Here is a 25,320-nt window from a genome sequence, read left to right on the forward strand (position 1 = left end):
CGCCGCGGGGGCCGCGTCAGCGGGGGGAGACACGCGGTGTGCGCAGAGAGCCAGACCCCGGTGGAGGTGGGGGTTGTGAGGCGCAGGCCTCGTCAGAGCAGGCTCCGCTTCCTGCAACGATTTTTTAGAAAAGCGATGTGAATTCCTAAAACCTTCATTTCCCCCCCTCCCCTCCCCTCCCCTCCCCGCTGTGGGAAGGTCCCTCCGGAATTTCACCTCTCTGATGAAACAAAGCTAATTTTCAGCTTACGGTTCTCCGCAGTCGGCCTGTACCCTCTCGTCCTTGGGCTCAGTTACTCTCTTTGTCCAGTGCTGTTTTCCCACCCGAGGTGTTCAGGCTGTTTGGAGGGGGAAGCCCTACCTCCTCTCGGCCTAAACGAACCCTATGGTCTAACCGATCCCCAGGGGACGAGTTCTTCATTCCCCTAATTATGCGAATCGGCTCTATCCCCCTCGCACACAACGGACCAGAACCGCGTTCTCGCTGAGGGCTTGCTCCTGCCTCGGCATCGTCATTTCCCCATCCGTGGCCTAACGCCACAAGCGACGGGCTCCGCAGCCGCACCTCATCGTCACCGGGAACGACCGCTCCCTCGGCTGTCGCACCCAGCCAATTCCATGAGGAATTCCTAACGCTGCTCCGGCCGCAGGACCCTTCCAGCCTGCTCCAGTTTCACACTGCTCCATTCCTCAGTTCTGCACGTTTTCAAACCAAAACCCTCCAGCCCATCCCCTGCGATCTGTCACTTTCCCTCCGAACTGACGGAACTTCCCAGCAAAATCCAGTAGCAAATTTTGACTTTATGACGAAGAAATTTTGCAGCTGGCAACATAAAGGCTCCTCCCCTTACACATAATCCAGTGGGACTGACACATCTCCTTGCTACCCATCGCATACTCCAAGCTTATTTATTTTTAGCCGTCTCTGCGCAGAGCTCTTTACACAATAGCTGATGTCACCTGCGTTCACCAAAGTGCTGTATCTGGTGGTGACATCACGTAGCCAGCATCTGGCAGGAACCTCCGACACAGGCGGTACTTCCAAGCCGGGTGTGAACGGTTATGGCAGAGGCCACGCACGCTTAACGTGGACATCAGTAGCAAACCGGACACGGACACCTCCTGCGAGGAGCAGATTCCGAAATAATCGCAAGAGGAAACACATTTCTGTGGCAGAAACGCTATTTCTTGAGGTCACAGGGGAAAGAAACCAAAAGATGCACCTTTTCCTCCTTTAGTTTTAATTTTGTAAGTAGGACACAGTATTGACCTATGCGATCCCGACCAGATTTACAAAGCCCGCCCCTTCAAAGTGATGGTTAGGGCAGGATTGTGTGACACCAGGCTGCCTTGCACTGCTGTCGTTAGCAGACGAAGCCTTCGGTTAACCCAGATGTTTCCTCATTTTGTTTTAACATCCTTGACTGTCGCCTGGGACAGAACCTTGCCGTACTACAGCGCTCTCCGCTTGGCACAAGTTCAAGACTCGCTCGCTGAACTCGGCAAGAAACTTTCTACCCACTAACTGGGGCTGTAGCTCGGTTGCCAAAGTTTTAGAGCTCCTTTGGAAAAAATAATCTCTAGGCCTACCGGTAGGGACAATCAAATCAGGAGAGGAAAATCAGGCTGTGAGAGAGGAAAACGAGGCCTGGGTGCCGGTGGGGCTTTTACTGCCAAGTAGGTGAATGGAATATTCTCTTGATATTTTTCAACTTCTTTCAGAATCTTGTTATTAACAGTGAATTCTTCAGAATTACAAGCTGATTCAGTTTTATTCTTCTGAGACTGTGGCCAAGAGCTTTGTTTTTCTTTCACGTTCATCTCGGGCTGCAATCCCTCTGCCTGTGAAAGACGGGTGTAGGAAGCAGGTTTGGGCAGAAGGGCTCCACCTCTACGGTAGCCTTTGTGCAGAAGGGAAAGGTAGTAAACCACTGAGGAGTGCAGGGGTTAAATACGGGAGGAAAAAGGAATTTGGAAAAGGTTCCCAGTCATTATCAGGAGAAGCCCTAAGTAAGGAAAGGCTGTTACAAATAATGAAGGCCAGAGAGTGACCGAACAAGAAATCACTCCAGCATGAAAGTAGCAAAAGGAGCATCTTACAACAGGGAAGTGTTACTCCTTTCCCCATCACTGACCACCAGAGGGAACTCTTGCAGTAAAATCCCAACCAACTGCTTCCAGCAGAGAAAACCGAACCTGATGAAAACCTCCACCAGCTCCTGTAGTTTTGTGGTTCAGCTGAAAAGAGGGGGAGGTGGGGTACGAGGGTGGGGACTGGGAAGGGACGGGGAAAAAAAGCGGTCTGTGGATCCTCAGTCAAAAGGAGACTTTTTTACAGCGGAGTCAGAAAAATGGTGAATTTTGCCATTGTAAGAAAGTCCCGGCTGGTTTGTTTGAAGTCTGTGAATGACTGAACTGAATGGACATCTTTTCTTGCTGCTGTGATTTAACTCCCCTAGTGTCCTGTGCTCTCAACAAGGATCTGCAGCTTTTCAAATCTGTGGAAAAACCTGGGCATGGAAGTGTGCGACTTCTGCAACTGGCTAGCAAATGCCACATGTCACCAGGGAAACTGGGACTCTAGCTTCCAAATAATGACTGGCTCCTACCTACGGTCCATCTGGAGAGAGAACAGGATCAGCAGAGGAAGGATGTTCATTTGTTAAACCATCGGATAAGCTGAAGTCAAACACCTGGTGTTTTCTTAGGTATTTGGTGAACCACAGGCTCCCACCTGTAAGACAGAATATTTTCTCACTGGGATATCGTGAAGGTTAATACAACCCTAGTTGCCTGACACAATGCCAAAGTCCCATCCATGAGACAGTTAGTTACAGGGCTCCAAAGTGCCCTATAAGAAAGTAGAGATGCTGTCAGCCAGGCAGAAACACAGCACCCTCACAGTTAAGGACAGCTGTGCTCTAACATTATGTTTATGCAAGTGCTGCCACATGGAGACCACACAGTTGAAAAAGCACATTCCTTTCTGGAAAAAGCTCAGACTTGAGCAGAGCTGGAACAGAATTCAATACACATTTATCCAGGCTCTATAGACATTACTCGAATTTAAGAGATCTTGGAGAACAATCTAAAAGTGGTAAATATTGCTCCATTCTTATAGACATCACTTTTAATTTGTGTGCGCACACACACACGCATTCCTCTGTGGCTCTTCCCTGTTTGCAGGCCCCTGGGGTAAGAGAGTCAGTGAACTGCCCTGCGTAAAAATAAACTTTTTATTTTGCAGGGCTATTTTTAACCCAGAACAGCTCATTGGCCCAACTCGGCATGTAGTCCCATGAAAACAGCTGTGCTGGCACAACCGTGGGGTGGGAATGTGCAGCTGGCAGGGAAAATGAGGGCAGGAACTGCTGGTACAGCTCTGGAGGGAAGAGCGGCGAGCTGCACCCTTAACGTGCAGACAAGCCTGGCTTCACATAAGCTCCCACAGCGAGCTGCAGAAGCTGGGAAGCCATCGGGGAATCGGGACACTCGGGGGGATACCCTGCAGCCCTCCTAACGGGACGTACCAACCGCAGAGACAAGTCCTAGCCGCCCTTCTGGGGCAAGGGCGCCCCTGAACCCTCCTCCCGCCGACCCGCGACAGAGAAGCCGTTGTGAGAGCACCGGCAAGGCGTGAGGAGAGACCGGCCCTGGAGGCGGTCGCTGCTGCTCTCAGGTACCCAGAGGGGACCATCCCGGCCGCGGGCAGCGCTCGCCGGTACCCACGCAGCGAACGAAGACGCTCCCCTCAGCTCCCCTCAGCGCCGCGTTCCCGCCTCCCCCTTGAGCCCGCCCTGCGCGCGCGCACCCGCCCCCCCCCCCTTACAGCGCACGCGCAGCGCGCCAACAGACACCCCTCTCCCCTTCCCACCCCCGCCTTTGGGCCGCGCGGGGAGATGACGCCACGCCTTCCTCGTCTCCCGCGTGCGGTCACATCCGGTAGGTGAGGTCAGGGCAGGGGCCGCCATTTTGGGTGGCAGGGCTGGGCGCGGAGCGGGGCACCGCGGGCGGCGGCGGCCCGCGGTGGGGGGGGAGCGAGTGCGGCCTGCGGGTGGGCGGCCCCCATGGCCGGGCAGTTCGACTCCGAGGACCGGGCGAGCTGGTACTGGGGGCGGCTGAGCCGGGCCGAGGCGGTGTCGCTGCTGCAGGGGCAGCGCCACGGGACCTTCCTGGTGCGCGACTCGGGCACCATCCCCGGCGACTTCGTGCTCTCGGTGTCGGAGAGCTCCCGCGTCTCGCACTACATCGTCAACAGCCTGGGGCCGGCGGGAGGCCGGCGGGCCGGCGGCGAGGGCCCTGGGGCCCCGGGTGAGTGACCCCCAGGGCTGGTGGTGACCCCCAGCCCCTGCCGCCCTGGGGAGGGCGAGTGGGGCAGCCGAGCCCCGGTCTGCGCCTCCCCACGGGCGGCTCCGCTCTCCTCCCGGGCGGTGTTTCAAGTCGTGAAGCTCTTTGTAGTGGCATTAAGTCGCGTTTTGCAGCTGGGGCTACTGACCGAGCTGAGCCGTCTGTCTGCACCTGCCTTCCAACGACCTAATATCATAGTTAAACATATAGTGGAGTTGAGCGCTTATTGCAGCCCTCCTGAAGGATCCTACAGCTGTAGCGCTCGCACGTTCTTTTATTTTCATAAACCAGTTACCTCTAGTTAATAGATTTTGCGTGTCATCTCAGCCAGGGGACGGTTCTTTGGAAGTGTCATCTAAAAGTCTGAATTCTGACAAGATAGTTTTGCATTAGAAGGCAGGCTGTGAGGCTAAATTTCAAGTCACGAATCGAAGTATTATGTGGGTAGTTTAAGTAGTGGGAACTCTTCAGGAATGTGAAGGCAATTGTTCCTTTAAACCAGATGTGAAGTTCAATTTTTTTTTTTTTCACCTGTTGTGTTGAAAGGGAAGGTTTGATATTATTCCTCATCAACCTAGCATCTAATATGAAAACAATGTGTTTAAGTGTAACGCTTATAGAGCAGAGGATAGTGATTGTGTCAGAGGGAAAACTGTACCATGAGAAGGAGTATTTCTGCAAGTACAAGTGTAACTAAATGAATGAGAGCCCCCAGCAGTGCAGCGTCCTTAGATGTGTAAGAACGGGTAATACAAAGGCAGCAGTATCCCTGCTGGGGGCATTACTGAAGTTGGTAGCGAACTACTCAAGTTTGGATATTAATCCTCGCAAAACGATGTGGGCGTATTGCTAGCATCTCAGAAAGGAACCACTACATAATTGAAGTGTAGTAAACTATGCAATAAGAGATTTGGTTAAATTATTTGGCAGAAAGTAAACAGTATATGAGTTGCTACAGAGACAGTCACTTTCTGATGTAGATCTATGGTTGGAATAAGAGACCTATATTGGGAAGATGCAACAATACTTGTTATGGAAAGGATTTTTCAGTCTCTGCACAGACTGTAGTTGACTAAGAAGGAGATAATCTAAGAAAAAACAAAACTGTTGCCAGTAGGTTTGCACCATTTTACAGCAATTTCCCTTGCTCAGGGGAACATTTCAAACTGGCAAATTTGGGAAAGCCTGAAGTCATCGTGTTTATCCCAGGAACCTACTACAGCTGCAGAGTGCACTCAAGTCACAAAAAGCTCCACAAGGTAGAAGTTAAAGGTGGCTGAATTCAGCTGGAAGTAAAGTGGAAGTCATTACTGCCGTGGGTAGTAAAATGGTTTGGCACAAGATGTGGTGGATTCCCCATTGTTTCACGTCTGTGAAGACAGAGGTTTATTGCCACAGGTTTACGGAGGCTTGATGCGGGAATTGTTGAAATGCATGACTGGTGTTACGTAGAGCAGAACAAGTTGCCAGGATGGTTTGTTGTGGAATCCAGCCTAATAGGATTTTAAAGACAGTAGAGATGAAAAACACTGGAGTATGTCTGCCTGTCGCTTCTGGGCAGTTGTTTTGTTCTCATCTCGGAAAAAACAGTGATTTTCATGTTATTGTGATATCGCTTTAGTACATAGCCATCCTAACGTTTTTATTATGTTACATACTTAAGCTCAGTAACGCTTTGTGGCATTCTATGGGCTGGCTGATGTTATGGGTGTTAAAACATTCTGGAGTTTTGGCGTTCTTTTTAAAAATCACTAAATGCCTGTTAGGTAATTCTCTTCCGTTTTAAATGTTTATCTGTTTTAGAAGAGTAGCTGCTATTGTAGCTGCGTAGGCTGTTGGCACAGTAGGCTTAATATATGGTAAAAAGTATAATTATGTTTTGGTTGGTCTCTTTTTTGTTTGTTTGTTTTTCCTCCTGGGTGTTATGAGGGTAGTATCCTGCGCCAGGGATACTCCTATGCTGAGATTTTAGTAGTTTTAAATAAATCGTGCCTCTGTGCTGATATTGCTCTCTTTTCACACTCAAACCAAAGAACGTGCGGGGTTGTATGTATATTAAATTACACTTAAAGTGTAATTAGGTTTTTCTTTCAGAAGAAAGTAAGTGGGGGCGGATGTTCTGCAATGGGAGGGAGATAGAAACATTGGTAGAAGATAGAAGGTGATTTCATGTTTGGCTAGGGAGGCAGTAAATGCAGTAAAATGAGGTAAATGTTTACAAATTGTCATGCTTATTTATCGTGGTCAAGCTAAAACATTAGGAAGAACAACTTCACTATGTTAATTGTATGGTATAGGGTTTTTTTAGCAGTTCATTGGCAAATGCACACTTCTCACTGGGAAGTCTAAATATGCCAGATCAGGTTCTTAGGTTGATTTTTGTTAGTCTCCGTAAGTGTGTGTGCAATTCATGACTGCTTTAACACTGCTGTGTGCAGATGATACTAGGAACCTAGCTTCAATTCAGAATGAATGAGGTGTGGAGCTTTGGCTTCCCTAATATAAAAAGCCACAGTGTCACAAAAACATGATACTTTCTTCCATTTCTGAAGTATAAAACTTGCTAACCTTTTGTTACATTTGCCTTTTGCCTGATATGCTGCAGTTTCTAACTTCTTGCAGGTGACTTTTCAGCATAAAGAAAAAAGAATTTAACAGAACTTCTCAAAATAGCTACGTCTTCCTGAAATGTTTTAAGGCCATTAAAAGAAAATAGGATAAATCTCTGAATTATGGGAAAGAAAAACACTGTTTCCAGTGGAGATGGAGACTTAATCGGAATTAGGATATCCTTTGTGATCAAATATCACAGTCACAGCCTAAAGAAATCCCAAACAAGACAAAGTACTCCATGCAGGTGTTAGCATGGTAATGGACAATAGAGGAAATATTTAAATACATCGTATGTTTGTAATTTGACATATGAGTCCGTGGTAGAAATGTATGATATGCACTAAAAAAAAAAAAGCCTAAAATATCTAAAGAAAGATATGCTTGCTATTGAAAGTACAGTGTAATAAAGCCAGAAACCTTAGAGTTGCAAAATTTGTCTCTCTAAAGTAGGAAAGTATGACAGATACAGTGTAGAAGGTGGTGTTTTCACTAAGTATGCATTTTAAGAACATGACGCTTCTAAATCACTTCCATTGTGATTTTAAAAAAATTCAGACTGTACTTCCTGGAATCGTATAGTCTTTACATAACAATATAGCCATACTCAGCTCTATATGAAATGGCTTTAGATATGTGTGAGCGGTATGATTTAACTCTGACACTTGGGGGTTTTTTGTGTTGTGTTTTTTTTTTATTTTAAGGTCTTAAAATGCAAACTATTGGAAGCTTGGAAAGCGTATGGATTAGACATCTACTTTTCTCTAATCCTCTGATTATCTGCAGAAATGACAATATGTAACTTCTGTAAGAATATTCTCCTGGTATGCTTAGAGGTCTTCTCAGGAGCCAGTGAATTGGGTTTTACTGTTTTTGTAGAACATTCATGGGTACTTGTTTTGCTCAGGCATGAGTAGGGAGGTACTTAAGAACAAGGAAAAAAGGTGTCCCTACGGGGGTGGGGGAAACACAGAGGCTGGAATGTGATGCCTTCATAGCAGAGTTCCCATATGCTCCAGGAGGAAACTGGCTTACATCACTGTGATGTCTTACTTTGAAATGAGAGCCTTGTGTCTCAGTACCCTGCAAGATAAGAACAGCTTTTCTTGCCCAAAACATGCTTTATAAGTTGGGGGGGAGGGGGGGGTACCCCTGCAGACTAGATCTAGAAGCAAAAATGAAAACCCATATTTCTGTGAGGTCTTCCCTGCACTGAAAAGGAAAGCCTACCAAAGCTTAGGAATAAAGAGAAAACTGCCTAGTGGCACTAACACAATTGGAGTGAAGAGAGAAATGTGAAACCCCTGAGATGTCTGAGAAAGTGAGAAGTTGCTTTGTGGTTATGCCACCTGCCCGCACTCTCAAGAAGTAGAATATTAGGTGTTTTATACCTCTACTTCTCTAGTATCTGTATAATATTAAAACATATCTAAGCAATCTTTTCCAGACTGACATGAAGCCAACACAGTTTAAAAGTGCTTTGTCAGGAGGGAACATGCATCATAAACAGAAAACTGACAGGGTCCAGATTTGAAACTTTCTTTAATTCTGGGTCAATTTGGATTTTAACTCTTTCCTCACCTTCCTGAGAGCAGAGGTTTCGCTAGCTGTTCTGACATGCTGAAATGGATGGAATGAGGTTAAGTCCTAGTACAGATGGAGCTAGGATGGAATAAGTAAGAAAGATGATACTCAGCCCTTTGTGCTTCTCATTCAAAGGAGTCATCTTACAGAGCCCAGTAGTGCTGCCGGTAGAGGTGCGAGCTGAGCAGCTATTCTTCCGTCGGGTGTGCAGAGCTGGGGAGAAGGGAGGAGAATTTCTAGTACTCCGGTTGTCCAACTTTAATAGGAAGTGACTAAAGTTCCTCCAGTGGCTAGACTTACCTTTACACGCCTTCTCCTCTTCCTGAGAGCCCTCAGAAGATGTGGACAATGTGCTGCTCAAACTTGTGCCTTCAAGAAAACTGTCCCAGAATCATGAATGAAAACAGCTCTACTTCTCCAAAAAATACTTGCCTTGTTGCTGTAACTTTTTCTTGTGGTAGATCTTGCCTTAATTTTTTCATTGGCCTACAGGTATGAGAAGTGTTGCAGTTCAAACAAGAAGCTGAAGAATTCCTCTGAGCCTGAAATCTGTTAATCTTTGAATTTTGTTATACCAGGGAACGACAAAACTTCAAAGCCCATAGTGAATAGAATTGTTTCCCTGCTACATCAGTGAGCATCATTACCTTGTAGCTGAACAAGAGTATACACAAAAGACTTAAACTGAGGGAGAGTTTACCGTGTGCTTGGTAACGTGTAGTTGTATTTTATTTCCGACCTGCGACTTTCAACTATTTTGTCCTTTTTATGCCTATTTTAACTGAATTTAGAAGTCTTCTATGTAAATTCTCCAGACAGTGACCAGGTTGCTGCCTTTATATTCTTTGGTAATTAATTTGGATTAAGCTTGTAGATTTCTTGTTGCAGAGAGGTTTTCCAGGCCTTCGATTTTTGTAGCTGCCTTCTAGTTTTTTTTAAAACAAAAGCATCGGAAGTGCATGTGGTATTCTGGGAGTGTTCTCTTTGTGAAGATAATGTCTCTCCTTTCTGCTGCTTACCTGTCCCTTCAAGGATTGCATTGACCTTTCTGATCCTAGAATGTATTTGGAGGTTCTATATTCTCTCACTCTTCTTCAATTGTGAAAAATGTCTTTTAGAATATGATTTTCCAGGATACAGTACACTGATTTCAGTCACTTCTTCCCCATACATAAGGTTCCAGTGGACTTTCCTCTTAGAGTCCAACTTTGGGTTTATTCAGGTACATTTGGCAGCTGTTTGAGGCTGTTATGCATTAATTCAAGAGGGTGAACCTGTTCAAAAGAAGAAGAAAAAAAAAAAGACACCACAAAAACCTTGTTCGTCCTAGTGATGATTTTGGTGCTGACAAGACTGATGAATGTTACTGTTGAACTGCTCATTTCCTATGAGTTTATGATTTTTCTGTGTGCGCTTACTTTGCTGGAGAGACAGATCTCAGCCTCCTGAGTCGGTTTGTAGCAGGTTTTACAAAGGTGAATTAGTGTTTCAGGCTCTAGATTTCTGTCATGTGAAATAAGTTCCATGTCAGTTAACTTACCTGAGATTCAGTCTTTTCCATGTGACTTCAAAGACCTGTGCTGCCCTGGTCCTCTTAAAGTTTCTACGACTTTTGCTTTTGACATAAGATTCTACATGAGCCTTGATCCTTAAAGGTTCATATCTAAAATAGTAGCAAATATAGCTTGTGTTTCTGTCACCAGGTTTGTCTGAAACTTGATGTCTATACCACTTGTTACAAAGCATGGTTTCCCACTTCTAATGCTAGCGGAAGTGCAGCATTCCCAGATCATACTATATGCTTAAGCTGTTCTGAAGTACTGTAGGGATGCTGCCTGTCCAGCCAGAAGTCATCTCCTGTGAGACCACAGGGCTGAGAACTGCCACTGAGATGAAATTCCAGAGTTGTTGCTAAGTCTAGAGCTGTAAGTTACATCTCATCAACAAAAGTTGAGAGGGTTTTGCATCTTTTCAGCATTATACTTTGGGAGAGTAAGGTGGAATCTTCTCTTTCCATGCTGGGTTCATATTTCGTACTGATATTTACATTAGCTTCCTTATCTCTTGATGATGCCAGTTTGCGGTTTGTTTTTGTTGTAATTTTTTGAGGGTATTCCTTTTGGGTTTTGGCTCATTGCATTTGTGCTGATTTCTTTTGAATGTCTTTCAGGGCTGTTAATGCATGCAAATGTGCATTTTCCGATGACTTAGTTCTGCTTCTTTGAATTTCCTGTAACCAGTTTCACTGATCTTTATGTTCCTTCAGGATACGTCAAAACTTATTTATCAGGTGTTTGTCTATGTTGATCTTATTGAATCTGGCCTTTTCTCTATTAGAACCCCTTTTTGCTCTCTTCAAAGAACTTGTAATGTTAGCTTTCCATGCTGACAGTGCTACTTTGAAGGAGGTTTTGGATCAGTGACAGCTTGAAGAATTCTGCTAGCTTTGTACTCGAGAGCTAAGTCTCGGAACTGTTAGATATTCCCTGCAGAGACACAGACTTGCAAAGTAAGCATCTCTTTCTTCCTAAAAGAGTTACTCATTAAAGCATAAATCTTTTCCTCTCCACTACCCTCCCCCAGCCTTCCACAATTCTTCCCATAACTGATTACACAGCGTATGGTGCATGGTGGAAATAGAACATCATGTGTATGTTTTTCCCCAGCTGAGCCTGAAGAACATAAAATGGAAAAAAGTGCAGCGCACAGATTGAAAACTGAAATGGATATCTGCACTTTGATACTTCTAATGACTTGAATATGAACATCATCTGTATTTTAATGTATTTGAAGTTCAGATTTATAGCTTAGGCTCCATCTGACAAATATGGCAAAGAAACTACAAGACTTGAGATTAAAAGACTGAATTATACCCATTATGAAAACATATGTTGTTGCTTTGAATTGCATAAAATATACATAATTTTCTCTAACGGTACCTTTTATCAAAATGAAAAATAACTTCATTTGCTCATTCACATAAATTGTTTGCTGCTGTGCTAAGCAGTTTTCTGTAGTGTCCATGCCTTTAACCCAAGATACATTACAACAGGTAAATAACCATTATTGCAGTGTTGTCCTTTTGAAATAACTTTGAACTGCAAAAGAGAGTTAAAAAAAATTACTTACTTGAAATTGTACCGAAATTTCATTTGCTTTCTAGATTAGAGTATAAAACAGGAAAAAGGGAATTGTCTGTTACTGAAAATTGTATAGGCTCCTGAGAAACTCAGATGTACTGAACATTTTTATCACAGAAGAGCTGAATATGATGAATGTTGATCTAAAGATGACCAAATTCAATATCAAATTACTTATCTGTAAATATCTTTGTCTTCTCAAATGTTTAATTTACAGTTGTAACTGTTGTATGCTCTCTTTGACATATTGCCTTCTTCTTTCAGGGTTGAATCCCACCAGATTTCGAATAGGTGACCAAGAGTTTGACTCTTTGCCATCTTTACTGGAATTCTACAAAATACACTATTTGGACACTACAACCTTGATAGAACCAGTTTCCCGATCCAGGCAGAATAGTGGTGTTATCCTCAGGCAGGAGGAAGCTGAGTATGTGCGAGCTCTCTTTGACTTTAATGGAAATGATGAAGAAGATCTTCCATTTAAGAAAGGAGACATACTGAGAATCCGGGATAAACCTGAAGAGCAATGGTGGAATGCAGAAGACAGCGAAGGAAAGAGGGGAATGATACCTGTTCCTTACGTCGAGAAGTATAGACCTTCCTCTGCTTCAGTATCTACTCTGATTGGAGGTAACCAGGATAGTTCCCACCCACAACCACTGGGTGGGCCGGAGCCAGGGCCCTATGCCCAGCCCAGCATCAACACTCCGCTCCCTAACCTTCAGAATGGCCCTATTTATGCCCGGGTTATCCAGAAGCGAGTCCCTAATGCCTACGACAAGACAGCCTTGGCTTTGGAGGTACATAATGGGCAAAACTTAGAAAGAAGAGATCTGTTCAAGGGATTTCCCTTTCAATCACATTATAATTTTGTAGGAATAAGAAAGGGAAAAGCATTGTAATACTGGTTTTACATCATGATTGATAAGTTATGGATAAAAGCTTTTTTTTTTTTTAATGAATAAGTGACTAGAGTCACTTGTAGACTAGAGTTTGATTATTATAGCATGTTTAGGTTACTGAACCAATATCATGTCTTTGTCAAACATCACTAACATAAGTGTTTCCCCATCCGTGTTTTCACTTCTGAAGTCTTTATTTTAGGGGGGAGGGAGAGGGAGCAGTTCATAAGTTGTGTGTCTGAACTGTGTTCAACGTTGCTTGCCTCACCCCAATCTTTAAAAGATGTGCTGGGTTTGTTTTGTTGTTTGTTTTTTTTTTTTTTTTCAATCTGTCAGCAATTTAAAAGTGATCAGTGGAAACATTGATAGTCACTTCAAAATTATACAGACTGAGATGATGATGATGATGATGATGATGATCACACACAGGGTTTTATCATAACATCTTCACCTCAGGCAGATTACTTTGGTTTTTAGTTTGTGAAGCAGGAACATACATTACAATTCATTAGGGAGGTCTCGTGTAAAGCAGTGATTGATGGAGTATGGTTTGTAATAAAGCAGTAAGTTTCCCTAAGGTTGATTCACTTCCTGATATGATCAAGTACTTGTACATGTCCTTTTTGATTTTTTTCCCTCTTAAAAAGGAGACTAGAGTGCTCTATCTCTACACATCAGATAGTTCTCCCCCAAGTTACATTTGAGGAAATTGAGACTAAGGTATTCTCAGTGGCAGACCTTTGCCTTAGGATGATATGTAAATTATATCCTTTAATCTAGGCTTTCTTTGAGCTAAAGGCTCTGGAATTTCCTGATACCTAATTGACTTCCTGTTTATATAACATTTTAAGTACTTGGGAAAAAACAGTTTCTGTGCTGAGTCAGAGCATCTCCTCTTCACTCTCAAACACTTCGTTTAATCGTGCATAGCACAAAAGGCACTTTAGTGATGGGGCAACTATAGGTATGTGTCTTTAGTACAGAATTGGCAAATGTGGCACATTCTACAGATCTGATAATTGATGTACAACCTGGGAGAGGTGAAATTTTTCCCTGGTGTAGGTAAAAATTTGTCTAGGGAACAATGTAAATATACTCTGAGTTACTATATGTTCTGTTATATTTCTGAATCAAAAGAGAGCCAGGATACAGAACATAAATTTTGGGGTTGAGAAGCATGTATAGAAATTGATGCCAACTCACCAGATTTTGGGGAAACGTGCGAAGATTTTAACCTTCAGACTTCATACAGCCTAAAATGCTGTCTCTTTCCCTCTGTTTCTCACTCCCTTCACCCAGCCACCTCCTGGAGCTTGGAAATATTCCTGAATGTCATTGTGGACTGTTGCAATTACCAGATGTTAGATTTTCTTTGAGCCACTGGATATTATGTTGTGGCATATTTATGAAAACTTTTTGGTTTTCCTTCTGGATTTTGTTTTTAAGCTTTTATTTATTAGTGTGCTACTAGTGTTCTCTTAAGCTTAACTGTACATTTTATTTCGCTTAAAGCAGAGCCCCACAACACTGCCAACTCACAGTTTGGTAGCATGGAGTGAAATAGAGAGAGTGAGAAAATACTGATAATCCAGGCCATCATAAGCAACTTTGAGTGAAAGCAAAATCCTTTACACACTGAAGAAAGCTTGTGAGTGCCATGGCTGATCTGTTAGTTCAATCCTCTTCACTAAAACTCACATGGTCTGTCAAGTACGCTGTGCTTTAGAGAGTGTACTTTCATGGAGAACATCTCTCTGTTCTGAGCTAGCTTGCACCGCTAGTGTCTTTTACTGACTCATGATAATAGGCTGGATAGCTGAAGTGTTTGGGAGGGGGAATTGAGAAGTGCGTAGGCGCTGCCTGTCTGTGTAACGATGTAAGATTTATAGTGTCTTTCTACCTTTGTATTAGAACAATGGCCTTTGTAGGCCTTGTAAACTTATTTAAATACTTACTAGTTGACATGTTGAACCTCTTGGTTAGGATGATGTATTCCTGTCATGCTACAGCTCTACATTTAAGAAATGCAATAATAGTGGTGGTTCTCTATTCGGTACATAATATTGGGAAATTTTAGGTTTAAAACGTGAGCCATTTATTGCTGCTTCTAGTAGGCCTTCCTTCTTTGCAGCTTTTATCATTTCAAATCACAGTGTTACTGAGTTGCTTTCAATGTCTGTACAGGAAAAAATAGCAATATGCACTTCACTTTCTCCAAGTTTTTCTTCATCCTGTCTATCAAAGTACTGTTTCTTGTTGTCTCCTTTTTTTCACATTCCCTTTCACTTCATGGCGTTCCTTCTCTGTTTATTTAGAGATCTCTTTCTTAGATAACTTAGTAGAAAGCATTATGTAAATCTTATCAGTCCATTTTTGCCCAGACCTCTTAATGACTATAAATATAGAAAGTGGGATTCTTTCCAAATGAAAACTCTTATCCTTAAATCTGGCAATATTCATGCATGAGGGTGGATCCTACTGTTTCTCTTAGGAAAATAGATTCTTAACATCAAACATTTTTGGCCCAAACTGCAAACAGAGTATCTGTACTGTTCTATTATTTTAAGACTGACATGGTTTTGAAGAGCTCAAGGAAGGAGGAGCAGAGCAAATGATGTTCTAATAAAGGCTGTGCTGTATTATGGAAAAAAGATTCAGCAGGAGAAGATAACTTTTATTTTGCTTGTAACTGGACCTATTCAGGGAGTTGTCAGTCTATATTAATTAAGAGAAAAGAGAGGAGAAAAAGGGAAGATCTATGTGGTGAATGACTCTGAGATCGATCAATTTATTTTTTTTCTTTGTAACAGTAGCAGAACTCTGCCATTTTGACCTCACCAAAGAGGAGTACTTGGAATAAAACCACAGCATACAGAAGTCTTCACATGAACCTTCAGTTTTGCTTTGAAGCATATGGGATATGTTTAGTTTTAAAACTTCTGAAGACTGAGACAAATCTGGCTTTATAACAGGGTACAGTGTTGTTCTTGAGGTGCTGTGCTTGGTGGGATGATGCACAATAAGACTAATGATACCATAAGTTAACATTAAAAGTGAGGAGAAGTCAGAGAGTCCACTTCTAGTCTAAATGTTTTAAAATTCCAGCACTTGCAATAAGGAGTAATTTTTTTTTAAAAGGTTTTCTGTATTGTCTTCAGGAGAGTATTTGAACTATAGATTAATATGCAGAGTTTCAAAGCAGATCTAGAAAGATCTAAGTTATTTAAGGAACTAATGGAATAATGTTATTAAGATAGCATTTGTGAAATGACCTATGCTTACTTAAAGTCAGTCCTGTTTTGATAGGTGTAAAGATACATAGATATATATGTGTGTAAATTAAATGAGAAGATACATATAAATGAAAGTGAATGGAAGATTGTATCAGAAAGCGAGAGTGGTCACTAAATGGAATTACTGTAATGGTAAAAAGGAATATTTAAACTCAGAGGTCTTTCCTCTTTTAACAATTACTGAAATGCAAATTTTTTAGTGTAGCTTCTTATAGTAAGGAGAATTCATAAATGGGTGTCCCTTTGCTGCAATGACCCTGAAACACCCCTGAAAACCAAACAAACAGCTACAGGATGCTTCTGGGAGTGAGCGAGTGTCACAAGCATCCCGTATTCTAACTCACTATCATTGCACTGTTGAACCCACCTTTTGCAGGTGAGTTTGTCATACTGTATCCAGGATAAACTCTATATGAACATAAAGTAGTGGGTGATATTCAATAAGAGCAGAGAGGCCATCAGTCTAAGAAAAATAACTTATAGATAGCAAGCTTAAGTGCAACTTGCGCTTTTTCTTTCCTAGTAGGTTGGAGGTTATAGACTTTTCTGGTAAAGGCTGATAGGTAGATTATATCCAGGTCTGAAGCAATTTAAAGTTATCTAGGATAGCATTCTTGTAATGGTTGTGATTAGGAAATAAGATTTTCTGCTTCTAGTATTGTCATGTTTAATCTTATCCTTGTTAAATTATGGCTGATGTATTGTTTTGGTCAACAGAGTATTTTTATTGGTACAACCCCCCAGTGATTATTAGCAGTAGCAAAATTATACATTCTGCATGATTAAATTGCTAAAGAGCTGAAACTAGCATTCAGTAGTCGAGGAAGGCTTCCTTTTTGCCTGTAGCAAACACATAAGAGGATTTTCTTCAAAATATGATTCATTAAAATGTCTATACTAATGAGTACAAAAGGAGAAAATAAAGCTACAGCAAGAGTCCCGAGTGTGCCTCTCATTACCAGATAAGTAATCATTAGAGGTATGGAAGCTTAATTAAATGTCCATTTAGTGGTTTGAATTTACGAACTGTTAAAAGCTGTTCTGGCAAAAAATTGCAAGTGATTAAAACCTGTAAAGTTAATGGAGATTGGTCACATCTTAAATTGTTTTCCTTGTTCTTCATTCACTGCCTGGAAAGTGAGAATAATGAGATTCTGTTTTGGATGAATTTGGAACACAGTGATGAGCATCTGTGTAAACTAGTAACTGTATATTCAATGAATTTCTGGATGAAATGCAGTAAGGCTTGTGGCCATTCCTTGAGAGTTTATTTACAGTATTAAGTGAAAGAAAATAGAGTATATCTGTCCCAAAAGCATTCTCCATCTGTGACCTGGGAAGAATTCTGAAAACGGTTGTATGTTACTTGTAAATAAATTACTGATAAAATTCTACACAGAGGGGTAGAAATGGGTAGACAGCTTTTCAATATTGCATTTATTAACTCTCCAGTGACTGTCTTTACAATGTAAATTGTGCTTTGTTAGGTTATATAAGTGCTACTTAAAGTACCCTTCAAGATTCAACAGAGTTGGGGACTGATTAGGCCTAGACTTGTGGCCCCGACTTGAACTACATGACTGCACAGCCTTGGGAAAGCGACTGCTGTGCAGTTTTCCACCTTTGTCAAGGGAGACAATGCCTTTAGAATTGATTATGTGACTATTAGGTTGGAGATTAGAATACGAGATATATTACTGTGCTTTTATTTAGTGTAGTCCATTAGAACTGGATACATTTAAACTAGAGCATATTGTTTCATAGGTCCACAGTAACCAGTATTTTTCTAGCCAAACAATTCATGTATAAGAGGGAGAGGGCATCAGTTGTCTTTACTAAACCCATGGAATTTATTTATGTGAGAAATCCATGGTGGGTGAGACTGAAATATCATCTGGCCTTGCCTCTAGTAGTGGCTAGCTGTGGATGCTCAAAGAACAGAGCAGCCTTATGGCACTGCTTCTTATTCCCCCACATATTCTCCCAGTGTTTTATAATCTGTGGCTATATAAATATATATATATCCCCCCCATTTATCCAGAACTTTTTCAATACTACCTGAAAAGCACTTAGTGGAGTTTCAAAATTGAGGAGCCGTTTTAGCTTGCATATCAGTGTTCACTTTGTACACCTGCGAGCCTTCCCTCCATTAGTGAGGTTGTTGATGCAGTACAGAGTGCAAGCCTCTGTCAATTCAGAGAGATGCGTTTATTGTGATAGCAGCTGATGTCAAGTCCCAAGAGTGCTCTGAAAGATCGGTGCTGGATTGCAGGCTCTTCGATTTAGGTAGTTCTCACCTAATCTAGGTATGCTTCTTTCTCTCTATACTTTCTTCAGGAACAAATAACATTGGGTGGTAGGCTGGCGTATCAAAAATGGTCAAGACTAAAACTTTTTTATAGGAATGTATCTGGTACACTTGGGTGATTGACACCCAAGTAGGGAGGGGTAGCAGCTCATCCTATGTGTTTTTAGGAATTGTAACACTTCCTTATTTCCTATCCTGCAGGTCGGTGAGCTGGTAAAGGTCACAAAGATTAACGTGAGTGGTCAGTGGGAAGGAGAATGTAATGGCAGACGTGGTCACTTTCCATTCACACATGTCCGCCTGCTGGATCAACAGAATCCTGACGAGGACTTCAGCTGAGTGTGGCTCAACAGTTGCGCTTACAGATGGGAACAATCTCAACTTGTTTTTATTGCAGATGCCATCAAGACTATGTTCCGACAGATGTTGAAAGCAGTATTGCTTGTATAAGCATTCTGATAACCTGCAAACCCCTGGGACTGAACACCACCATTCCTTAATCAAGGGTCATGTAATTCAGGGTACGACAGTAGATAACTTGTGTGTCAAGTGGCAGAACTAGTACATGATTATAGGTTGTAATGCCTGCTTATGTCCATGTGCACAGCAGACTGGACCTTGCCAGCAGCAGCAGTTGGAGAAAGCAGTAACGTAGATGTTACGATAAAGTTTATAGCTCTCTCCGGTCCTATTGCTTACGTTGCTTCTTCCTCAGGCAATGAACATCAACCTTAGACAATTCAATATATAGATAGAAATTTCACAAATTTATCCTGGAGCTTTCTCCATTTTTTTTTTTTTCCATCCTTAATTCTCTGTCCTAGAAAGGCTATATAGTACTTTGCATGGTCAGTTAACTATGCACAGTACAGATTCATGTAGAGCCCATTGGGGACAGTCTTATGATTTACAGATGCTTACCATCTTAACGGTAAATGACAGATCAAATCAACTTTGGAATTCTAGAAGTTTGTGGAGACTAGATTGATTTCTTCAGTACTGTTGATGCTTCAAACATAGCAGCTGATTTTAAATTAAGATTTCTATTAACACACCAATATCTTTTTATCCACAAATATAAGGCTTGTGGAAGTGTAAACATCCATATCAGTGCTGAAAAATATGTGCATAGCACTTTAATGCATAGCTTTAAAGCAGTGTTTGATTCACTAAATATACTAAAATATTGACACTGCTTTCCGATAAAATTAAATTATATAGGGCCAGTTTAATTTTTCTACAATTCTTCAATACTCCTATTGTACAATACTCTTACAGTACAAATCAGTGTCAAACATGGTGAACTGACAAACCAAATATTACTTTTATTTTAAAGTTACTCTGGGGACTCTTCTGGTTCAATTCCCATCTGTAAAATATTTGATAGTGAATTCATGAGGATTTTATTTTTAATAAACTAATGGAAAATACTGGTGTGCTTCTGGATTGATTCTCAAAAGGCATAATAGGGTAAATATGGCTTCATAGCTCGTAATGCAAATCAGTGCATTGAATAGGTGGTATTATGCACTGCTTGATTTTTTTTTTTAGGCTGTTCTTCTAATTATCTGGTTTTCTCTAACATAAATCAGAATGGATTCAGTAAGTTTTGTAAACTGAAATTAAACACTGAAGTAACTATCCCTTGCCTGTACCCTGGATTGTTTTCCAAACACAGCAGTCTAGTGACCAAACTTAATGAGCAAACAAATTTTGTAACTTTGACTGCAGTGTAATCCACACAGAACAGTTTTTCAAATAGTATCAAACTGAAAATGTTATTTTTGGATGATACAAACCATGTGACTAGAACGGCTCATTGGTTGTAAATGCTGCGAGGGCTAGTTGCCACTGCAAAGCCTATAGCTGCAAGGCACCGACCTGTACAACAGAATACTGGTAACACTTTACCTCAGAACTGTGTAACATGCTGGAAACGATAATATTTCTGTTATATTTAAGTACTAGTTGTTTTACTTCAAAACTAATCCATCAGCAAGTCTGACTAATTTTCAGGTAATGGGCACTCGTTAATTCTGTAGACTAACGCCAATGTACGTTAATCATACTTTTCCATCACCAATCTCATGAGCACTACTGAAAATTATTAGAAAACTGACAGTTGTGACAGTGGTGTAAGAAGAATGGTGAGAAAGGAATTGCAGTACTGTTCTAGCTTGGATTGCTATTCTGGTTAGGGTGATATGCCAGTGATTGTGGGATCTCTTCTAGCTTAGTACAAAATCTACTTTGAGGAAAAAAATTGAGAAACTAACTCTAGGTTCTGTAACACAGTGGTTTCATTAAGGCTAATTTGTATTTTTCCTCTGACCTTGATATTTACTATGACTGATTTTTTTTTCAATAGCTGCACTCTAAATAACAGACTTAATACTGAGTTTATCAGTTGCCCATATATGCTTATATTTTTCTTCAGGTATTGCAAAAGAAACATAATGAACTGTGTGTTCTTAGAGTAACACAGTTGTTCTGAATTATTTTTACCAATTGCAATTAATGAAAGTCTCTATGTACCTCTATGTACCTTTCCAATCAGCAATTACTTTAAGATACCAAAAGAACTTTTTTCTGAAAGGAATTTTATTATGCAAATCTTGCCTTTTTAATATGAAAGACATAAATTGAATTAACTAGAAAATACCCTGCAAACTTTGTAGATGTGGTTTTGTTAAGACTGTATAAATTGCGAATATTTGTACACTTTGAAAGAAAAAAAAAAAAGAAACTAGAGGAGTCTTAATAGCTGCTGTTGCACTAGAATCCTAAGTTCTTGTCAAGCAGTTTTTCTTAGTCAACTGATACATTAATGCGACTGTTTTCCACTATTCAGTTCTAAGCCGAAATGTGATTTTGTTTCATAGGTGATAGAAATTAGTATGTTTGCATTTGGACGAAATAGACATTTCAACTTATCAAGCTCTTAAAGAAAAATAGGTAGAACATATGTTCATGAACATGTAGATTTAATCCTTTTGTGGCCTTTGTTTATCCTCTTCTATTTGTTCCCTCCCTTCTCCCCGATGCGTGCAAAAAAATCATTGCTAAGAATGTTGGTCACAATCTTTTGTCTCTACTTGGCTGTGGTTTTGGTCTCTTGTGCATAGGCAGGTGTTAGAACTAGAATAATCATTTCTAGAAATACACCGTGAAAGCAGAATGCTCAATTACACTGTGTTCTTCTGGTGCATTTATACATTATATCACACTAAAAAGTACAACTGGCTGCTATGGTTTTTTAATATATATTTCATTTTGGTAAACCCCAGCCTTTTTACTAATATTTGACCTGGTTAAATCTTGTTAATCTGTTTGAATTGTATTGTTAATAATGCAAATATTTCTAATCATCTTAAGAGTAAAACACTTCATTTTTGTTAATGGTTTTGGGGAAGGATTCTAACCAAACCAGTTTGAAGAAAAATATGAACATGTGCCATTGTATTATAACACTATCCACTTTCTTGACAGTTAAAGTCTTTTTTTATTTTTTTGTAGCATGTAATGTATATGTTCATAGTACGTGAAGTAAATAAAAGTATAGCCAAAACTTTGACTTGGTGTCATTCTCAATCGGCTGTCGTTGGAATACTTGCATTTAATAATCTAGAAATAGAATTGCGGGTATGGCCGTTTTTAATTGGCCATACTCCTATGAAAATAATTAATACCTGCAGAAGTAAGACAAACCAAGGTAATTAAAATAACTTATCGACCAGTAAAATATTATGGCCTTTTTGAAACAAGGTGACTTTCTGTAATCAAATGAGTTCCTTGAGTCAAGGGGGTGGGGGAAAAAGTATATTCTCACTGCAGAAGAGGACTCATGAGGAATGTTAAGATGAGGCTTTGTAGCTATTAGTCTCACTTCTGCCTACGCAGGTGTATCAGGAAAGAGTTTGGGGATTCTTTGGATTATGTGTGTCTCTTTGGAAAGATTAAAAAGCTGTTTATTCATTCTTAGAATTGTCAGTAAAAATGTACATTAAGTATACAAATTAATAACCAGCAAGGATCTTGTACAAGAGTCTACTAATGGTTGTTCAGAAGTGTGGTAGTGGGAGAGCACTGTTTCAATGAAAGACTGAGACGTGCAGTGTACTGTCAAGGGATGAAGCACAGGAAATGAGGACCAGAATGCCTATATCCCATGTGGGAGAACGTTTGTAACATGAATCTGCATTAGACCTACTTTTGCCATTGTAATCCTTAAAAGCTGCAAGGGGAAGTGGCCTCTAGGCCCCCAAGGATAAGAATCTTGATGGCAATACTATATCTAAAGCCAGACAGTTTAATTTGGGGTATACACCAGAGAACAGTTCTAGCTCCACGCTAGGGGGTTCCTTAGCGTGGTGTGCCATAGTTAATCATGGACCAAAACCTTGAGGCATTCAAAAATCCCTCAAAGCATTTGGCCTTCTGGAGGCGCTCCCTAGTTCCACAGGCTCTTGCTGCATGGAAAAGGCCATGTTGTATGTTCCCAATTAAAACATTACTTACTTCACTGTCCGTTGTTTCTAAAAGTATACAAGGACCAGTCTTGTTAGTACTGCTGTAATCATTTTCCTTGCTGGTAAGGGCAAGGGCAGCATTTGTTTTCTTAGTCACTCCATTACAGTGATGGCTCCTCATATTTTAGTTGATTCCTATTCAGTTGGCTGGCTACTACAGATAACTTTCTCAGTTAATACTGTTTCGTGGAGTCTTCAAGTGGGACATTACTTACTAAATGACTTTGCATTTAAGTGTACTGAAATGCCAGCCAAGTTTTCCCGTCATGTCTGCACACAATAAAGATTATTCTATCAGCTTCAGATGGAAAAAGTTGAATTTCCATAGGTAGTAGTACTGCCCCCAGCTTTGCTCCAGTGTTCATACAACTTGGCTGCAGCAGAGCTGCAATCGAAGAGTGCCTTTTAATGAGATTACCTGAGATAATTTAAGAGCTCACTGCAGCCAAAAGGAAGAGGTTCTATACGCCTCTCCACACTGCCCTGACAGCCATGCCCTCCTGCTACTTAACCTCAGACTGGTATTTGCAGAACTTCTCTGTGAGCTGAGGTAACACAGGGCTCATGCAGAACACTACTGCCCCTCCTTTCCTTTCACCTTCCTTCCAACAATGGTTTTCGGCTGCAGTAGTGATTGAATCAACTAATGTAAAAGTTGAGGGTGCAAGGGACAAGCAAGGATTGCATTAGAAAATTAAGCTTTGAGTATTTCCCTGCATTGGATTGTTTACTCCTCGTGCTTTGCCAAATCCCTGACTACTTTCCAAATATTTGCATGCCATCTGTAACAAGTGCATTAAAAAATATTTTAAGTATTTAGACAATACACTATAATTCAGCAAGCGTATCAAGCATGCACCTCACTTTTGGCAAATAAGTATGCTTAAAGTGACCTGGTTTGTTTATCTTGTTGAGCTCTCTACAACTTGAGTACCTGCTGAACATGAGGATCACAGAAAAGTTCTTATTAAATTGATGTAAAATCTGATTTATTGTGCACAGCTACCATACAAAACTAAGTCTCAGTTGCTGAAAAATAGACTTTTGTGTTTAAGATTTATGAAGCGCAGAGGTGTTTGCAGGTCTCACAATGAGATTTAGTATATTTACCCAAATACATGGTGACTGTATACTGCTGGGATCTTCTGGGTGCCTACCAGCACTGCCTTGGTAATGGTACCATGTATTTACAAACAATTCAGAGGTACAGGTATAGAATGATTCCCAGTTTCAACAAAATCTGCATTTTCTTATCATATTTTGTCTAAACTGAAAATAGGAATTTTTTTCTGGACTTGACACCTAATTTTCACCATAGTCCAGACACACTAATGTCTTTGTTTTTTCTTTTACGGAATTCTGATTAGATAATCCTGAGATTTGAAAGAGTTGGGGCCCAAAACGTCTCATGTAAGCAGACCATTGATTTATTGACCATTCTGTTATATTTTTAGATTTATTTGTAAGAAAACCATAAGGTTATGTTAATTTTACATACCCTAAAGCTCTTGTTCACCAGCTGAAATAATATGTATTAAAACAATTCAGGAAACAACAAACTATTTAAAAAAAATGTGCTTTAGGTGTGTGCCCTCAGTCACACATCAGGAGCCCATTTCAGTGGGCACAATGCAAAAGAGTAAATAGAACGATACCCGTCATTGTGTCCAAGAGGTGCCAGGGCCTGCTCAGTCTCTGCTGCGTATCAAAAGCTGCAGAGGCCTTTGTGCACTTCCACACCTCAGGAAGGCTGGGAGTCTTTAGCCCGCTCATCCTACGGGACGCTGGAAGAAGAGAGATACGAGACTTCATTCACAGCTACCCTGAGCAAATCCCTGAAGATTAAATTTATGCCAGCCAAGCATAATCTGTTTTAGTTTTCTCAAACCATCCTGATTTTGGAAATTGAGTCATTATCTCAATTATTTAAGTGTATGCTCCATTTTTTCAGAAGTACTCTGGAACTTGTGAAATATTCAATTTTAAGTTCTAGTTCTTCTAGCCTCTTAAAACTGTGAAATTATCATGTCCTCCATTAGAGCATTGGAGGTGATACTTTGCTTGAGTAAACACCCCCGAGAGATTGCAGAAACTTGCTAAATGGGACCTTCTGCCTTTCACTCATTTGTAGATTCACCATTATGTATGTATGGAGCATACCCGCTGATTTGTACAAAAATACACAGAGAGGTATTCAAATACTATTGTCAGTGTTTGAGGGCAGCAGAAACACGTTCCCTGAGAGAAAGAGATGCATTGAGGGAAATGCCATTCTCCCCGAGCACCCCCAGCCCGCGGCGCGGGGCCTGGCTGGCGGCCCGCCCTCACGCGAGGCAGGGCCCCCTGCCAGCAGCCCGGCGGGGACCCGCCGTCCGGCCCCACCCCGCCATCGGCGGCCCCGCACTTCGCCCCTCCGCCTCCCTAGAACAACGGCGCCCTCTCGGTTGCGGCCCCGCCACAAGCGGGCGGGGGAGCGGGCGGCTCCGGCCCCGCCACCCCCGGGCTGCCGCCTCTCGCCGCCGCGGCTCCGGCCCCCGCCTACCCGCCCGTTGCCAAGGAGCCGCCGTTGCCATGGGAGGCCGCAGAGCGCATGCGCGCACTTGCGGA

General features: G+C 41.5%; 1 protein-coding gene across 3 annotated transcripts; it reads left to right on the plus strand.

Annotated features, from left to right (window-relative positions):
• Positions 1-4,064: 4,064 nt before the first annotated feature.
• CRK (CRK proto-oncogene, adaptor protein) lies at positions 4,065-21,758 on the plus strand. Of its 3 annotated transcripts, XM_076354241.1 has the most exons (4): positions 4,065-4,311; positions 11,946-12,481; positions 15,397-15,510; positions 18,386-21,758. In XM_076354241.1, exons 1-4 carry the CDS (start codon positions 4,068-4,070, stop codon positions 18,521-18,523), a joined length of 1,032 nt encoding a protein of 343 aa, XP_076210356.1. In that variant the 5' UTR covers positions 4,065-4,067; the 3' UTR covers positions 18,524-21,758. The 3 variants fall into 3 exon arrangements, with proteins under 3 accessions (XP_076210356.1, XP_076210353.1, XP_076210354.1); XM_076354238.1 differs by lacking the exon at positions 15,397-15,510; XM_076354239.1 differs by lacking the exon at positions 15,397-15,510 and having other exon boundaries at positions 11,946-12,311; positions 18,386-18,457.
• Positions 21,759-25,320: the final 3,562 nt, after the last annotated feature.

This window comes from Aptenodytes patagonicus, chromosome 17 (genome assembly GCF_965638725.1).
Source record: "Aptenodytes patagonicus chromosome 17, bAptPat1.pri.cur, whole genome shotgun sequence".
In the NCBI taxonomy this organism is placed as follows: Eukaryota; Metazoa; Chordata; class Aves; order Sphenisciformes; family Spheniscidae; genus Aptenodytes; species Aptenodytes patagonicus.